At 47.2% G+C, this 16,302-nt stretch overlaps 1 protein-coding gene across 1 annotated transcript in view; it reads left to right on the top strand.

Moving 5' to 3' along the window:
- Positions 1 to 16,302, top strand: part of LOC135520703 (protein ENTREP3-like) — a 46,589-nt gene that overhangs the window by 19,527 nt on the left and 10,760 nt on the right. Inside the window, exons 5-6 of the mRNA XM_064946452.1 lie at positions 1,142 to 1,249; positions 1,331 to 1,491. Coding sequence (XP_064802524.1) covers positions 1,142 to 1,249; positions 1,331 to 1,491 — 269 coding nt within the window. The remainder of the gene's footprint in view (positions 1 to 1,141; positions 1,250 to 1,330; positions 1,492 to 16,302) is intronic.

The raw sequence follows: 16,302 nt of genomic DNA, 5'->3' as shown, positions 1-16,302 counted from the left end.
GTGTGTTTAATGACAGCTCAGTGTGTGTGTGTGTTTAATGACAGCTCAGTGTGTGTGTGTGTGTGTGTTGTGTGTGTTTAATGACAGCTCAGTTTGTATGTGTGTGTGTGTGTGTGTGTGTTTAATGACAGCTCTCTGTGTGTGTGTGTGTGTGTGTGTTTAATGACTGCTCTGTGTGTGTGTGTGTTGTGTGTGTTTAATGACAGCTCAGTGTGTATGTGTGTGTGTGTGTGTGTGTGTGTGTGTGTTTAATGACAGCTCAGTGTGTCTGTGTGTGTGTTTAATGACAGCTCAGTCTGTGTTTAATGACAGCTCTGTGTGTGTGTGTGTGTGTGGGTGTGTGTGTGTGTGTTTAATGACAGCTCTGTGTGTGTGTGTTTAATGACAGCTCTGTGTGTGTGTGTTTAATGACAGTTCAGTGTGTGTGTTTAATGACAGTTCAGTGTGTGTGTGTTTAATGACTGTTCAGTGTGTGTGTGTGTGTGTGTGTGTTTAATGACAGCTCTGTGTGTGTGTGTGTGTGTTTAATGACAGCTCTGTGTCTGTTTAATAACAGCTCAGTGTGTGTGTGTGTGTGTGTGTGTGTGTGTGTGTGTGTGTGTGTGTGTGTGTGTGTTTAATGACAGCTCTGTGTGTTTGTGTGTGTGTTTAATGACAGCTCTGTGTGTGTGTGTGTGTGTTGTGTGTGATTAATGACAGCTCAGTGTGTGTGTGTGTGTGTGTTTAATGACAGCTCAGTGTGTGTGTGTATGTGTGTTTAATGACAGCTCAGTGTGTGTGTGTGTGTTTAATGACAGCTCAGTGTGTGTTTAATGGCAGCTCAGTGTGTGTGGCCTCTATATTCTCTGAGAGTATGTGGGCTACATTTTCTGATGTCGACAATAATTTATGCAGATGATGTAAGCAGAGCATAATATAATAGCCAAGGGAATTGATGCACGCTGCAGTATGTATACATTATTACAAACAGTAACCAAACTGCTCCTAACTTCCCTGGCCTCCTGACTGTGTGTTACGTGCTGATCTCCTCTTCTCTGTTCCAGGACCTGTTGTTCAGTGCTTGTGGTCTTAGTGTCCTCTTCTCTGTTCCAGGACCTGTTGTTCAGTGCTTGTGGTCTGAGTGTCCTCTTCTCTGTTCCAGGACCTGTTGTTCAGTGCTTGTGGTCTGAGTATTCTCTCTACCATCATCTGTACTCTGTCTACGGTCACCTGTAGTATACACATCTTCTCCCTGGACCTAGTGCACCTGGTGAGTCCACACAAACACGGACAATATTTTCTTTATCCATCCCTTATGATTTCTCCTCTATCTCTGTTTGTTTCTCTCTAGCTCGCCCCGCACCGCTCTCGCTCCGTCAACCCAGAATGCACCACTCCTCAGGACGCCTTCCTGACCAACATCATGGACTTTGAGGAGTTTGTCCCGCCCATCCCTCCGCCCCCCTACTACCCCCCTGAATACACCTGCAGCTCTGAGACAGACGCACAGAGGTAATAACACACACACAGGTAGCCTGAAGGTTAGAGCGTTGGGGTTGCTGGTTCGAATACTGGACCTGACAAAGTGATAGATATGGACAATGGTGACCTTGGCTTGACCCCACTCCCTGCGGGTGTCTCAGGGGGAGTTGGGATATGCAAGAAACACATTTGTTACAGTTTTTCTTAACTTGCTAACAAGCATTGGTCAATACTGAAGCCACTTTTTCAAAACTCTTCACACAGACTGCATTACTGTCAAGAGAATTATGTTCTCAGTGTTCATAAACCCAATTGAATGAATTACTCAGCCTGAAACCCAGAATTTGTAGGAAACTGGTTGTAAGAATCAGATGGAGGCCCAGTTACAATAGTCCGATAATTTATTTCCGAGAGAGCGCTGCCTATCATTTCCTGTACATTGGTCTACATACTGTCAGGACCCGGTTTCGAACCTGGGTCTCCGGAGTGAGAAACAGTCACTTAACCAACTGAGCCACGAATAGACAGCAGAACCCAGAAGATGAGGCAGACACAGCAGTACTTAAGACGGTGTATTTAATAAAGAAAAAATCCTAAAATACAAAAAATGGCAAATCCAAAAGGTGGTAGGTAAAACACAAAAAGAACTCAAAAGAAACTCACCAAAAAATAAACAAAAACAAAAAACAGAATACCACAAGAACGTCACCCGGAATCGACAAGAGCACACAGAACACTAGGGCAGGGTGCTAACATACAAACACAGAGCACAGAACTGAGGGAAACAAAGGGTTTAAATACAATCAGGGGAAACGAGACACAGGTGCAAATAATAATGGGGATCAAGGGAAAAACATAGGGACAAAAAGCACAATGGGGGCATCTACTGACCAAAACCCGGAACAACCCTGGCCAAATCCTGACACATACCTCACATTTCGTCATAAATGTCCCTCCTCCTCTCAGAAACAATGACAATATGGTTCACAAGTCTTCTCCTACTCACACGTTGTCTGCCACCTGTTATGCAGGTCTCTCCCCTCCCTGGGTGGGAACAGAATGTCCTGTAAGGAACATAGTATTCCAGACGGTCTGACGACAGCTCCATTTTGTTTCTCACTTACACCCTGCTTACACTCTAACAAGGAACAGAAAGTCCTTGTTCTAATTCTTGACTAAAACTACACACCTTATAATTAGTTTTATGATTCTAATAAGTTTCATAAAATCATACAGTGACAGGGTAGTATTCTGTTGGTTATAGTTCTACGTTAAATGTATACCTCATTTAGTAATTATTCATCACAATTACCAACCTGCATCTTGGCCAAACACTTAATCTCACCTCTAAAACTCAGTCAAACCACCAAAACACTTCATACATGTCTCAAAACAAGCTCGTTCGACCAGAACACTGGCAACAATTCTCACTCAGAAAGCGTACAGTATGTTGTCACTCATAACACACTGACCTAAATAACACTAACAGGGAGCATTACATAAATGAGGAACTTTTCTTTGAAGTTGAATGATTTTTCATTATAGAATTAGAATAACACCTTTATTGACTGTACTAAAGTTTATGTAACAAGAATGAACCAGAAATTTTGCAATTTGCTTCAATAACCTTAATTTTTTTCTATATCTTTGCATATATTAATTTACTTGTGAAAAATAAAAAGTTTAAACAAAAAACAAATTCCAGGGTTGCAATAATAATGACAAAAAACCATCATCACCATGTCTAGTATAATCACTCATACTGTACAGTACTGTGAGAGTTCTAGTTCTCATCATGTCTAGTATAATCACTCATACTGTACAGTACTGTGAGGGTTCTAGTTCTCATCATGTATAGTATAACACTCATACTGTACAGTACTGTGAGGGTTCTAGTTCTCATCATGTCTAGTATAATCACTCATACTGTACAGTACTGTGAGGGTTCTAGTTCTCAACATGTCTAGTATAACACTCATACTGTACAGTACTGTGAGGGTTCTAGTTGTCATCATGTCTAGTATAACAGTCATACTGTACAGTACTGTGAGGGTTCTAGTTCTCATCATGTCTAGTATAACACTCATACTGTACAGTACTGTGAGGGTTCTAGTTGTCATCATGCCTAGTGTAACACTCATACTGTACAGTACTGTGAGGGTTTGAGTTCTCATCATCATGTCTAGTATAACACTCATACTGTACAGTACTGTGAGGGTTCTAGTTGTCATCATGCCTAGTGTAACACTCATACTGTACAGTACTGTGAGGGTTCTAGTTCTCATCAACATGTATAATTACTCATACTGTACAGTACTGTGAGGGTTCTAGTTCTCATCAACATGTCTACTATAATCACTCATACTGTACAGTACTGTGTTGGGTTATAGTTCTCATCAACATGTCTACTATAATCACTCATACTGTACAGTACTGTGAGGGTTCTAGTTCTCATCAACATGTATAGTATAACACTCATACTGTACAGTACTGTGAGGGTTGTAGTTCTCATCAACATGTATAGTATAATCACTCATACTGTACAGTACTGTGAGGGTTCTAGTTCTCATCAACATGTCTAGTATAACACTCATACTATACAGTACTGTGAGGGTTCTAGTTCTCATCATGTCTAGTATAACACTCATACTGTACAGTACTGTGAGGGTTCTAGTTCTCATCAACATGTCTAGTATAACACTCATACTGTACAGTACTGTGAGGGTTCTAGTTCTCATCAACATGTATAGTATAATCACTCATACTGTACAGTACTGTGAGGGTTCTAGTTCTCATCAACATGTCTAGTATAACACTCATACTGTACAGTACTGTGAGGGTTCTAGTTCTCATCAACATGTCTAGTATAACACTCATACTGTACAGTACTGTGAGGGTTCTAGTTCTCATCAACATGTATAGTATAACACTCATACTGTACAGTACTGTGAGGGTTGTAGTTCTCATCAACATGTATAGTATAATCACTCATACTGTACAGTACTGTGAGGGTTCTAGTTCTCATCAACATGTCTAGTATAACACTCATACTGTACAGTACTGTGAGGGTTATAGTTCTCATCAACATGTCTAGTATAGTCACTCATACTGTACAGTACTGTGAGGGTTCTAGTTCTCATCAACATGTCTAGTATAATCACTCATACTGTACAGTACTGTGAGGGTTCAAGTTGTCATCATGTCTAGTATAACACTCATAATGTTCAGTACTGTGAGGGTTCTAGTTCTCATCAACATGTCTAGTATAATCGCTCATACTGTACAGTACTGTGAGGGTTCTAGTTCTCATCAACATGTCTACTATAATCACTCATACTGTACAGTACTGTGTGGGTTATAGTTCTCATCAACATGTGTAGTATAACACTCATACTGTACAGTACTGTGAGGGTTCTAGTTCTCATCAACATGTATAGTATAACACTCATACTGTACAGTACTGTGAGGGTTGTAGTTCTCATCAACATGTCTACTATAATCACTCATACTGTACAGTACTGTGAGGGTTCTAGTTCTCATCAACATGTATAATTACTCATACTGTACAGTACTGTGAGGGTTCTAGTTCTCATCAACATGTATAGTTTAACACTCATACTGTACGGTACTGTGAGGGTTCTAGTTGTCATCATGTCTAGTATAACACTCATACTGTACAGTACTGTGAGGGTTCTAGTTGTCATCATGTCTAGTATAACACTCATACTGTACAGTACTGTGAGGGTTCTAGTTTTCGTCATGTCTAGTATAACACTCATACTGTACATTACTGTGAGGGTTCTAGTTGTCATCATGTCTAGTATAACACTCATACTGTACAGTACTGTGAGGGTTCTAGTTCTCATCAACATGTATAGTATAACACTCATACTGTACAGTACTGTGAGGGTTCTAGTTCTCATCAACATGTCTAGTATAATCACTCATACTGTACAGTACTGTGAGGGTTCTAGTTCTCATCAACATGTCTACTATAATCACTCATACTGTACAGTACTGTGAGGGTTCTAGTTCTCATCAACATGTCTACTATAATCACTCATACTGTACAGTACTGTGAGGGTTCTAGTTCTCATCAACATGTCTAGTATAACACTCATACTGTACAGTACTGTGAGGGTTCTAGTTCTCATCAACATGTCTAGTATAATCACTCATACTGTACAGTACTGTGAGGGTTCTAGTTCTCATCAACATGTCTAGTATAATCACTCATACTGTACAGTACTGTGAGGGTTGTAGTTCTCATTAACATGTCTACTATAATCACTCATACTGTACAGTACTGTGAGGGTTCTAGTTCTCATCAACATGTATAATTACTCATACTGTACAGTACTGTGAGGGTTCTAGTTCTCATCAACATGTCTAGTATAATCACTCATACTGTACAGTACTGTGAGGGTTCTAGTTCTCATCAACATGTCTAGTATAACACTCATACTGTACAGTACTGTGAGGGTTCTAGTTCTCATCAGCATGTATAGTATAATCACTCATACTGTACAGTACTGTGTGGGTTCTAGTTCTCATTAACATGTCTACTATAATCACTCATACTGTACAGTACTGTGAGGGTTCTAGTTCTCATCAACATGTATAATTACTCATACTGTACAGTACTGTGAGGGTTCTAGTTCTCATCAACATGTCTAGTATAATCACTCATACTGTACAGTACTGTGAGGGTTCTAGTTCTCATCAACATGTATAGTATAATCACTCATACTGTACAGTACTGTGTGGGTTCTAGTTCTCATTAACATGTCTACTATAATCACTCATACTGTACAGTACTGTGAGGGTTCTAGTTCTCATTAACATGTCTACTATAATCACTCATACTGTACAGTACTGTGAGGGTTCTAGTTCTCATCAACATGTATAATTACTCATACTGTACAGTACTGTGAGGGTTCTAGTTCTCATCAACATGTATAGTATAATCACTCATACTGTACAGTACTGTGAGGGTTCTAGTTCTCATCAACATGTCTAGTATAACACTCATACTGTACAGTACAGTGAGGGTTCTAGTTCTCATCAACATGTCTAGTATAATCACTCATACTGTACAGTACTGTGTGGGTTCTAGTTCTCACTCTCACCTGTATTTGGCCACAAGTTCTCATCAACATCACATCTGGCTCTCGGACACTGTGTTAACTAACCTCCAGACGAGCTTCAATGCCATACAACTCTCCTTCCGTGGCCTCCAACTGCTCTTAAATGCAAGTAAAACTAAGTGCATGCTCTTCAACCGATCGCTGCCCGCACCCTCCCGCCCGTCCAGCATCACTACACTGTTCTGACTTAGAATATGTGGACAAGTACAAATACCTAGGTGTCTGGTTAGACTGGAAACTCTCCTTCCAGACTCACATTAAGCATCTCCAATCCAAAATTAAATCTAGAATTGGCTTCCTATTTTGCAACAAAGCATCCTTCACTCATGCTGCCAAACATACAATCAAAAATACAGTAGAAAAATCTATGTATGTTTGTTTATTCCATGTGTAACTCTGTGTTGTTGTATGTGTCGGACTGCTTTGCTTTATCTTGGCCAGGTTGCAGTTGTAAATGAGAACTTGTTCTCAACTAGCCTACCTGGTTAAATAAAGGTGAAATTAAAAAATGTATTGAACTGACATCTTACCTGGACATATTGATACCGGAGTTCTCTCACAGGTTCACCGTTTCTCTCAAGGAGTACAGTGTACAACTGCTTCCTCCTTATTTAATGTTCCTCTAGGACTCTGGCCATTGTCGCTGTGCTGACCGTATTCACATTCCCTAAAGTGATAGTCTACCAGAACTCTGTCCCGAACTTCCCACAGTTTTATTGCGTTGTTGCCAATTACCATGTCAACAATGGCAATTTCCTGCCCATCTGATAATATTATTGTCAGGACCCGGTTACGAACCTGGGTCTCCGGAGTGAGAAACAGTCACTTAACCAACTGAGCCACGAATAGTCAGCAGAACCCAGAAGATGAGGCAGACACAGCAGTACTTAAGACGGTGTATTTAATAAAGAAAAATCCTTAAATACAAAAAAAATGGCAAATCCAAAAGGTGGTAGGAAAAGCACAAAAAGGCCTCAAAAGAAACTCACAAAAAATAAACAAAAACAAAAAACAGAATACCACAAGAGCGTCACCCGGAATCGACAAGAGTACACAGAACACTAGGGCAGGGTGCTAACATACAAACACAGAGCACAGAACTGAGGGAAACTAAGGGTTTAAATACAATTAGAGGAAACGAGGCACAGGTGCAAATAATTAATGGGGATCAAGGGAAAAACATAAGGACAAAAAGCACAATGGGGGCATCTACTGACCAAAACCCGGAACAACACTGGCCAAATCCTGACAGAATCCCCCCCCTAGGAACGGCTCCTGACGTTCCTACCAGCTCTCTCAGGGTGGAGGACCCTGAACTGACGAATGAGGTCAGGGTCCAGGATGTCTTTGGCAGGAACCCAGGAGCGCTCCTCAGGACCGTAGCCTTCCCAGTCCACCAGATACTGCCAGGACCGCTGCACCCGGCGGGAATCCAGTATCCGGTGGACGGTATAAGCCGGCTGGCCTCCAATGACACGAGGCGGAGGGGAGGTCTGTCTGCCGGGACAAGGGGAGAAAAAACAACAGGTTTTAACAATGAAACATGAAATGTGGGATTAATCTTAAGGGATCTGGGTAAGTGTAGGCGATAAGAAACTGGGTTAACTCTCCTGGCAACCTTGAAGGGACCGATGTATTTTTGGGACAGCTTGCGAGACTCCACCCGTAGAGGTAAGTCTCTTGTGGAGAGCCAGACTCTCTGGCCGGGGCGCAGGGTAGGCCCGGGACGGCGACGTCTGTTGGCTTGTTGTTGATACCTCTGTGAGGAACGCATAAGATTAAGACGGGTCTTCCTCCACATAAGCCGACAGCGTCTGACGAACTTCAAGGCTGAAGGCACTCTGACTTCTGCCTCCTGGTCCGGGAACAATGGAGGAGCATAGCCAAACTGACACTCGTGCGGAGACATACCAGTGGAGGAGGAGCGCAAGGTGTTGTGCGCGTATTCGGCCCAAACAATAAAGGATGACCATGTGGACGGGTTGTCACGAGTCATACATCGGAGGGTGGTTTCCAGCTCTTGATTCATCCTCTCTGTTTGGCCGTTGGACTCCGGATGGTACCCTGAAGATAGACTGGCAGAAGCCCCCATGAGTTGGCAGAAGGCCTTCCAAAACCTTGAGGCGAACTGGGGACCTCTGTCAGAAACCACATCTTGAGGAATGCCGAAGACTCGGAACACATGATTAATTACCAACTCAGCCGTTTCCTTGGCAGAAGGTAACTTAGTCAGAGGGACGAACCTGGCCGCCTTTGAAAACCTGTCGATTATGACTAGGATAGTAGTATTGCCATGGGATGGAGGAAGTCCAGTAATAAAGTCCAATGAGATATGGGACCAGGGTCTGTGGGGAACAGGTAAAGGGTGAAGGAGTCCTTGAGGGCGGAGGTGAGAAGATTTGCCCTGGCAGCACACGGGGCAGGCATTGACGAAAGTGGCAACGTCTTCTCTTATGGTTGGCCACCAGAACTTACGCTGGATGAACTCCAAGGTGCGACCTACGCCCGGATGACAGGTGAGGCGAGAGGAGTGCCCCCACAGAAGGACCTGAGTCCTCACTGCCTTGGGGACAAACAACCGATTGGCAGGGCCTCCTTTAGGGTCCGGTTCGCTAGCTTGAGCACGTCTCACGGTATCCTCAACTTGCCACGAGATCGGAGCCACAATCTTAGCAGCAGGAAGGACAGGCATGTCCGTGTCATCTCGAATGGCAGGAGCGTAGACTCGGGACAGGGCATCCGGTTTGAGATTCTTCGACCCGGGCCGATAGGTGAGGATAAACTGGAATCGATTGAAGAAAAGAGACCATCTAGCTTGTCTAGAGTTCAATCGCTTCGCCTGCTGGATATACTCCAGATTTTTGTGGTCCGTAAGCACTTGAAACGGGTGAGAAGCCCCCTCGAGCCAGTGTCTCCATTCCTTCAATGCCATCTTAACCGCTAGGAGTTCACGATCCCCACATCGTAGTTCCTCTCAGTCGGGGTAAGCCGGTGTGAGAAGAAAGCGCACGGATGAAGCTTCTTGTCTTCACCCCTCTGAGACAGGACAGCTCCAACACCAACCTCTGATGCGTCTACCTCCACCACAAATGGTTCATCCGTAGTCGGTAGTATCAGGATGGGAGCAGAGAGGACGCGCTGCTTGAGTCCTTGGAAGGCCGTCTCAGCTTCTCTTCCCCACAAAAACCTTGCATTGCCACCTTTGGTTAAAGCTGAGAGAGGAGCTGCCACCAAACTGAAGTTCTTGATGAACTTGCGGTAAAAGTTTGTGAAGCCCAGGAAACGCTGAACATCCTTAACGGATTTGGGGGTGGGCCAATCCGCTACCGCCCCTACCTTCCTAGGGTCCATTTGGACTCGACCGGGTTCCACTACAAATCCCAGGAATTGTACTCGGGATGAATGGAATTCACATTTTTCCGGCTTAACGTACAGATGGCTGTCTAGGAGGCGTTTGAGTACTTGTCTGACATGCTTAGTGTGTTCTTGAAGGGAGCTCGAAAAAATGAGGATGTCATCCAAGTAAACAAACACAAATATGTTAAGCATATCCCTAAGCACATCGTTTATGAGCGCTTGGAACACCGCTGGGGCGTTGGTCAGGCCGAAGGGCATCACCAAGTATTCATAGTGACCAGTAGGCATGTTGAAAGCGGTCTTCCACTCGTCACCAGGTCTGATCCGCACAAGATGGTATGCGTTCCGCAGGTCAAGCTTAGTGAAAACAACTGCTTCCTGGAGCAGCTCGAAGGCTGTGGCCATAAGGGGTAGCGGGTAACGGTTACGGACGGTTATGGCATTGAGTCCCCGGTAGTCGATGCAAGGACGTAATCCACCGTCTTTCTTGGCCACAAAGAAAAACCCTGCTCCCGCCGGGGAGGTGGATGGACGCATGAGGCCTGCTTCCAGAGCGTCCTTGATGTAGGTATCCATAGCAGCTCGTTCGGGTGGAGATAGGGAAAAGATCCGACCCCTGGGGGGCAAGTGCCCGGAAACAGGTCGATGGGGCAATCGTAAGGTCTATGGGGTGGTAGCATGGTGGCCCTCTGTTTGCTAAACACCAGTTTGAGGTCATGGTAACACTCGGGAACTCGGGTCAGGTCGATGGATTCTAAAGACTCGGGAGTAGAACTCGGGGAATTCTGGAAAATACAAGTAGCTTGGCACGTAGGACCCCACTGCTTGATAGTGCCCACAGACCAGTCGATGTGAGGGTTATGGCTGTGAAGCCAGGGGTATCCAAGGACGAGAGGGAACTCGGAACAGGAGATCAAATGAAAGTTCATCAATTCCTGGTGTTGTGAAACTGAAAGTCGCAAGGAGGTAGTGACATGAGTGACAAGTCCAGATCCCAAAGGGCTTCCATCCAATGTAGTAACCCTCATGGGGTCACTTAGAGGTTCAGAGGGAACGCCATTCTCCTTCGCCCAGACACCATCCATGAAGTTACCTGCGGCTCCAGAGTCTACCAAGGCTTGAAGGTGAAGCTTGTGGTTGTCCCAGGAGAGGGTGACTGGAATGAGCAGACGGGAGTTGGACGGATGGGAGGAGGTTATGTTTCCCGTTACAGTTCCCCCCGGTCTGTACGGGACAGAGCGTTTCCCTGGAGCCCGGGACACGTGGAACGGAAATGGCCCGGTTTGCCGCAATATAGACAGACTCCCTCATCCGGCGGTCTCTCTCTCTCAGCCTGGGAGATGCGTCCAATCTGCATGGGTTCCGGTGGAGCCAGCGATGATAAAGGTGGGGACTCGGAGCTGGGACTGATAGGGGCTAGAGGTCTACGGTTGAGTTCTCTCTCTCTCAGACGCTGGTCAATGCGTGAGGCCAACTTGATCAGGGACTCGAGATTGTCCGGTGGTTCCCGAGTGGCCAGTTCATCTTGGATAGTGTCGGAAAGGCCTTTCAGAAAGCACACCGTGAGCGCCTCGTTGTTCCAGCCACTCGCTGCTGCCACCGTGCGGAACTGGATGGCATAGTCCGTCACGCTGCGCCAACCTTGATGGAGAGTTAGGAGCTGTTTGGCTGAGTCAGAACCACTGCTTGGGCCTTGAAACACTCGTTTGAATTCCTCAGCAAAGGCAGAGTAGCTGGCACAGCAGGAACTATGGGCATCCCACACAGCAGTAGCCCAGGCCAGGGCTTTTTCCGACAGCAGGGTGATGATATATGCGATCTTAGACCGGTCGGTGGGAAACGACGAGGGTTGCAGCTCAAAGGAGAGAGAACATTGAGTGAGAAACCCTTTACAAGCACTTGGATCACCTGAGAACCGTTGGGGAGGTGGAAGACGAGGTTCAGCCAGGGGTTAACTGCCATGGGTACGTGAACCTGAGGTACTGGGACGGGAACTGTTGCCGGGGTAAGTCGATCAGATATTTGCTTAATGGAAGTCAGCATCTCCGACAGAAGATGAGAATGTCTAGCCATTAAGGCCTCTTGCTGAACCAGGGCGGCTTCGTGGCGTTGGACAGTCTCCTGGTGGTGGGACAGCGTGGCAAAAAGGTCCTGGGAACTGGCTGCCTCTGGGTTCATTTTTGGCTCTGTGTTTCTGTCAGGACCCGGTTACGAACCTGGGTCTCCGGAGTGAGAAACAGTCACTTAACCAACTGAGCCACGAATAGTCAGCAGAACCCAGAAGATGAGGCAGACACAGCAGTACTTAAGACGGTGTATTTAATAAAGAAAAATCCTTAAATACAAAAAAAATGGCAAATCCAAAAGGTGGTAGGAAAAGCACAAAAAGGCCTCAAAAGAAACTCACAAAAAATAAACAAAAACAAAAAACAGAATACCACAAGAGCGTCACCCGGAATCGACAAGAGTACACAGAACACTAGGGCAGGGTGCTAACATACAAACACAGAGCACAGAACTGAGGGAAACTAAGGGTTTAAATACAATTAGAGGAAACGAGGCACAGGTGCAAATAATTAATGGGGATCAAGGGAAAAACATAAGGACAAAAAGCACAATGGGGGCATCTACTGACCAAAACCCGGAACAACCCTGGCCAAATCCTGACAATTATGCCTTTCCTTCCTGTGGGAGGCAACATTTGGATCCTACTGAAAAACAAAAAGCAATCCATATATTTCCAAATGTCAGTACATGTAAAAATGTGAACATATTGTACTGTAATATGTAGTTCAAGAGAGACCATGGTTTACAACATGGTCAATAGTTGTGGCCCTTATCTCATCAGAGACCACAACTCTGTCTTCCTCTCCTTTGTCTTCCACGCATTCTCCCTCTCCCTGCCACTTCTCTCCCCACCAACCTGTCTCCCTGCCACTCTTCTCTCCCCGCCAACCTGTCTCCCTGCCACTCTTCTCTCCCTGCCACTCTTCTCTCCCCACCAACCTGTCTCCCTGCCACTCTTCTCTCCCCACCAACCTGTCTCCCTCTCCCTGCCACACTTCTCTCCCCACCAACCTGTCTCCCTGCCACTCTTCTCTCCCCGCCAACCTGTCTCCCTGCCACTCTTCTCTCCCTGCCACTCTTCTCTCCCCATCAACCTGTCTCCCTGCCACTCTTCTCTCCCCACCAACCTGTCTCCCTCTCCCTGACACTCTTCTCTCCCTGACACTCTTCTCTCCCTGACACTCTTCTCTCCCCACCAACCTGTCTCCCTGCCACTCTTCTCTCTCCACCAACCTGTCTCCCTCTCCCTGACACTCTTCTCTCCCTGACACTCTTCTCTCCCCACCAACCTTTCTCCCTGCCACTCTTCTCTCCCCACCAACCTGTCTCCCTCTCCCTGACACTCTTCTCCCCCTGACACTCTTCTCTCCCCACCAACCTGTCTCCCTCTCCCTGACACTCTTCTCTCCCTGACACTCTTCTCTCCCCACCAACCTGTCTCCCTTCCACTCTTCTCTCCCCACCAACCTGTCTACCTCTCCCTGACACTCTTCTCTCCCTGTTACTCTTCTCTCCCCACCAACCTGTCTCTCTCTCCCTGCCACTCTTCTCTCCCCACCAACCTGTCTCCCTCTCCCTGCCACTCTTCTCTCCCCACCAACCTGTCTCCCTGCCACTCTTCTCTCCCCACCAACCTGTCTCCCTCTCCCTGACACTCTTCTCTCCCTGACACTCTTCTCTCCCCACCAACCTGTCTCCCTCTCCCTGCCACTCTTCTCTCCCCACCAACATGTCTCCCTGCCACTCTTCTCTCCCCACCAACCTGTCTCCCTGCCACTCTTCTCTCCCCACCAACCTGTCTCCCTGCCACTCTTCTCTCCCCACCAACCTGTCTCCCTACCACTCCTCTCTCCCCACCAACCTGTCTCCCTGCCACTCTTCTCTCCCACCAACCTGTCTCCCTGCCACTCTTCTTTCCCCACCAACATGTCTCCCTCTCCCTGCCACTCTTCTTTCCCCACCAACCAGTCTCTCTCTCCCTGCCACTCTTCTCTCCCCACCAACCTGTCTCCCTGCCACTCTTCTCTCCCCACCAACCTGTCTCCCTCTCCCTGCCACTCTTCTTTCCCCACCAACCAGTCTCCCTGCCACTCTTCTCTCCCCACCAACCTGTCTCCCTCTCCCTGTCACTCTTCTTTCCCCACCAACCAGTCTCCCTGTCACTCTTCTCTCCCCACCAACCTGTCTCCCTTTCCCTGCCACTCTTCTATCCCCACCAACCTGTCTCCCTCTCACTGACACTCTTCTCTCCCCACCAACCTGTCTCTCTGCCACTCTTCTTTCCCCACCAACCTGTCTCCCTCTCTCTGCCCCTCTTCTTTCCCCACCAACCTGTCTCTCTCTCCCTGCCACTCTTCTCTCCCCACCAACCTGTCTCCATTTACATTTACATTTAAGTCATTTAGCAGACGCTCTTATCCAGAGCGACTTACAAATTGGTGAATTCACCTTATGACATCCAGTGGAACAGCCACTTTACAATAGTGCATCTAAATCATTTAAGGGGGGGGGGTGAGAAGGATTACTTTATCCTATCCTAGGTATTCCTTGAAGAGGTGGGGTTTCAGGTGTCTCCGGAAGGTGGTGATTGACTCCGCTGTCCTGGCGTCGTGAGGGAGTTTGTTCCACCATTGGGGGGCCAGAGCAGCGAACAGTTTTGACTGGGCTGAGCGGGAACTGTACTTCCTCAGTGGTAGGGAGGCGAGCAGGCCAGAGGTGGATGAACGCAGTGCCCTTGTTTGGGTGTAGGGCCTGATCAGAGCCTGGAGGTACTGCGGTGCCGTTCCCCTCACAGCTCCGTAGGCAAGCACCATGGTCTTGTAGCAGATGCGAGCTTCAACTGGAAGCCAGTGGAGAGAGCGGAGGAGCGGGGTGACGTGAGAGAACTTGGGAAGGTTGAACACCAGACGGGCTGCGGCGTTCTGGATGAGTTGTAGGGGTTTAATGGCACAGGCAGGGAGCCCAGCCAACAGCGAGTTGCAGTAATCCAGACGGGAGATGACAAGTGCCTGGATTAGGACCTGCGCCGCTTCCTGTGTGAGGCAGGGTCGTACTCTGCGGATGTTGTAGAGCATGAACCTACAGGAACGGGCCACCGCCTTGATGTTAGTTGAGAACGACAGGGTGTTGTCCAGGATCACGCCAAGGTTCTTAGCGCACTGGGAGGAGGACACAATGGAGTTGTCAACCGTGATGGCGAGATCATGGAACGGGCAGTCCTTCCCCGGGAGGAAGAGCAGCTCCGTCTTGCCGAGGTTCAGCTTGAGGTGGTGATCCGTCATCCACACTGATATGTCTGCCAGACATGCAGAGATGCGATTCGCCACCTGGTCATCAGAAGGGGGAAAGGAGAAGATTAATTGTGTGTCGTCTGCATAGCAATGATAGGAGAGACCATGTGAGGTTATGACAGGGCCAAGTGACTTGGTGTATAGCGAGAATAGGAGAGGGCCTAGAACAGAGCCCTGGGGGACACCAGTGGTGAGAGCGCGTGGCGAGGAGACAGATTCTCGCCATGCCACCTGGTAGGAGCGACCTGTCAGGTAGGACGCAATCCAAGCGTGGGCCGCGCCGGAGATGCCCAACTCGGAGAGGGTGGAGAGGAGGATCTGATGGTTCACAGTATCGAAGGCAGCCGATAGGTCTAGAAGGATGAGAGCAGAGGAGAGAGAGTTAGCTTTAGCAGTGCAGAGCGCCTCCGTGATACAGAGAAGAGCAGTCTCAGTTGAATGACTAGTCTTGAAACCTGACTGATTTGGATCAAGAAGGTCATTCTGAGAGAGATAGCGGGAGAGCTGGCCAAGGACGGCACGTTCAAGAGTTTTGGAGAGAAAAGAAAGAAGGGATACTGGTCTGTAGTTGTTGACATCGGAGGGATCGAGTGTAGGTTTTTTCAGAAGGGGTGCAACTCTCGCTCTCTTGAAGACGGAAGGGACGTAGCCAGCGGTCAGGGATGAGTTGATGAGCGAGGTGAGGTAAGGGAGAAGGTCTCCGGAAATGGTCTGGAGAAGAGAGGAGGGGATAGGGTCAAGCGGGCAGGTTGTTGGGCGGCCGGCCGTCACAAGAAGCGAGATTTCATCTGGAGAGAGAGGGAGAAAGAGGTCAGAGCACAGGGTAGGGCAGTGTGAGCAGAACCAGCGGTGTCGTTTGACTTAGCAAACGAGGATCGGATGTCGTCGACCTTCTTTTCAAAATGGTTGACGAAGTCATCTGCAGAGAGGGAGGAGGGGGGAGGGGGAGGAGGATTCAGGAGGGAGGAGAAGGTGGCAAA

Source organism: Oncorhynchus masou, chromosome 29, assembly GCF_036934945.1.
Source record: "Oncorhynchus masou masou isolate Uvic2021 chromosome 29, UVic_Omas_1.1, whole genome shotgun sequence".
Lineage (NCBI taxonomy): Eukaryota > Metazoa > Chordata > Actinopteri > Salmoniformes > Salmonidae > Oncorhynchus > Oncorhynchus masou.
This window is presented reverse-complemented; position numbering and strand designations above follow the sequence as displayed.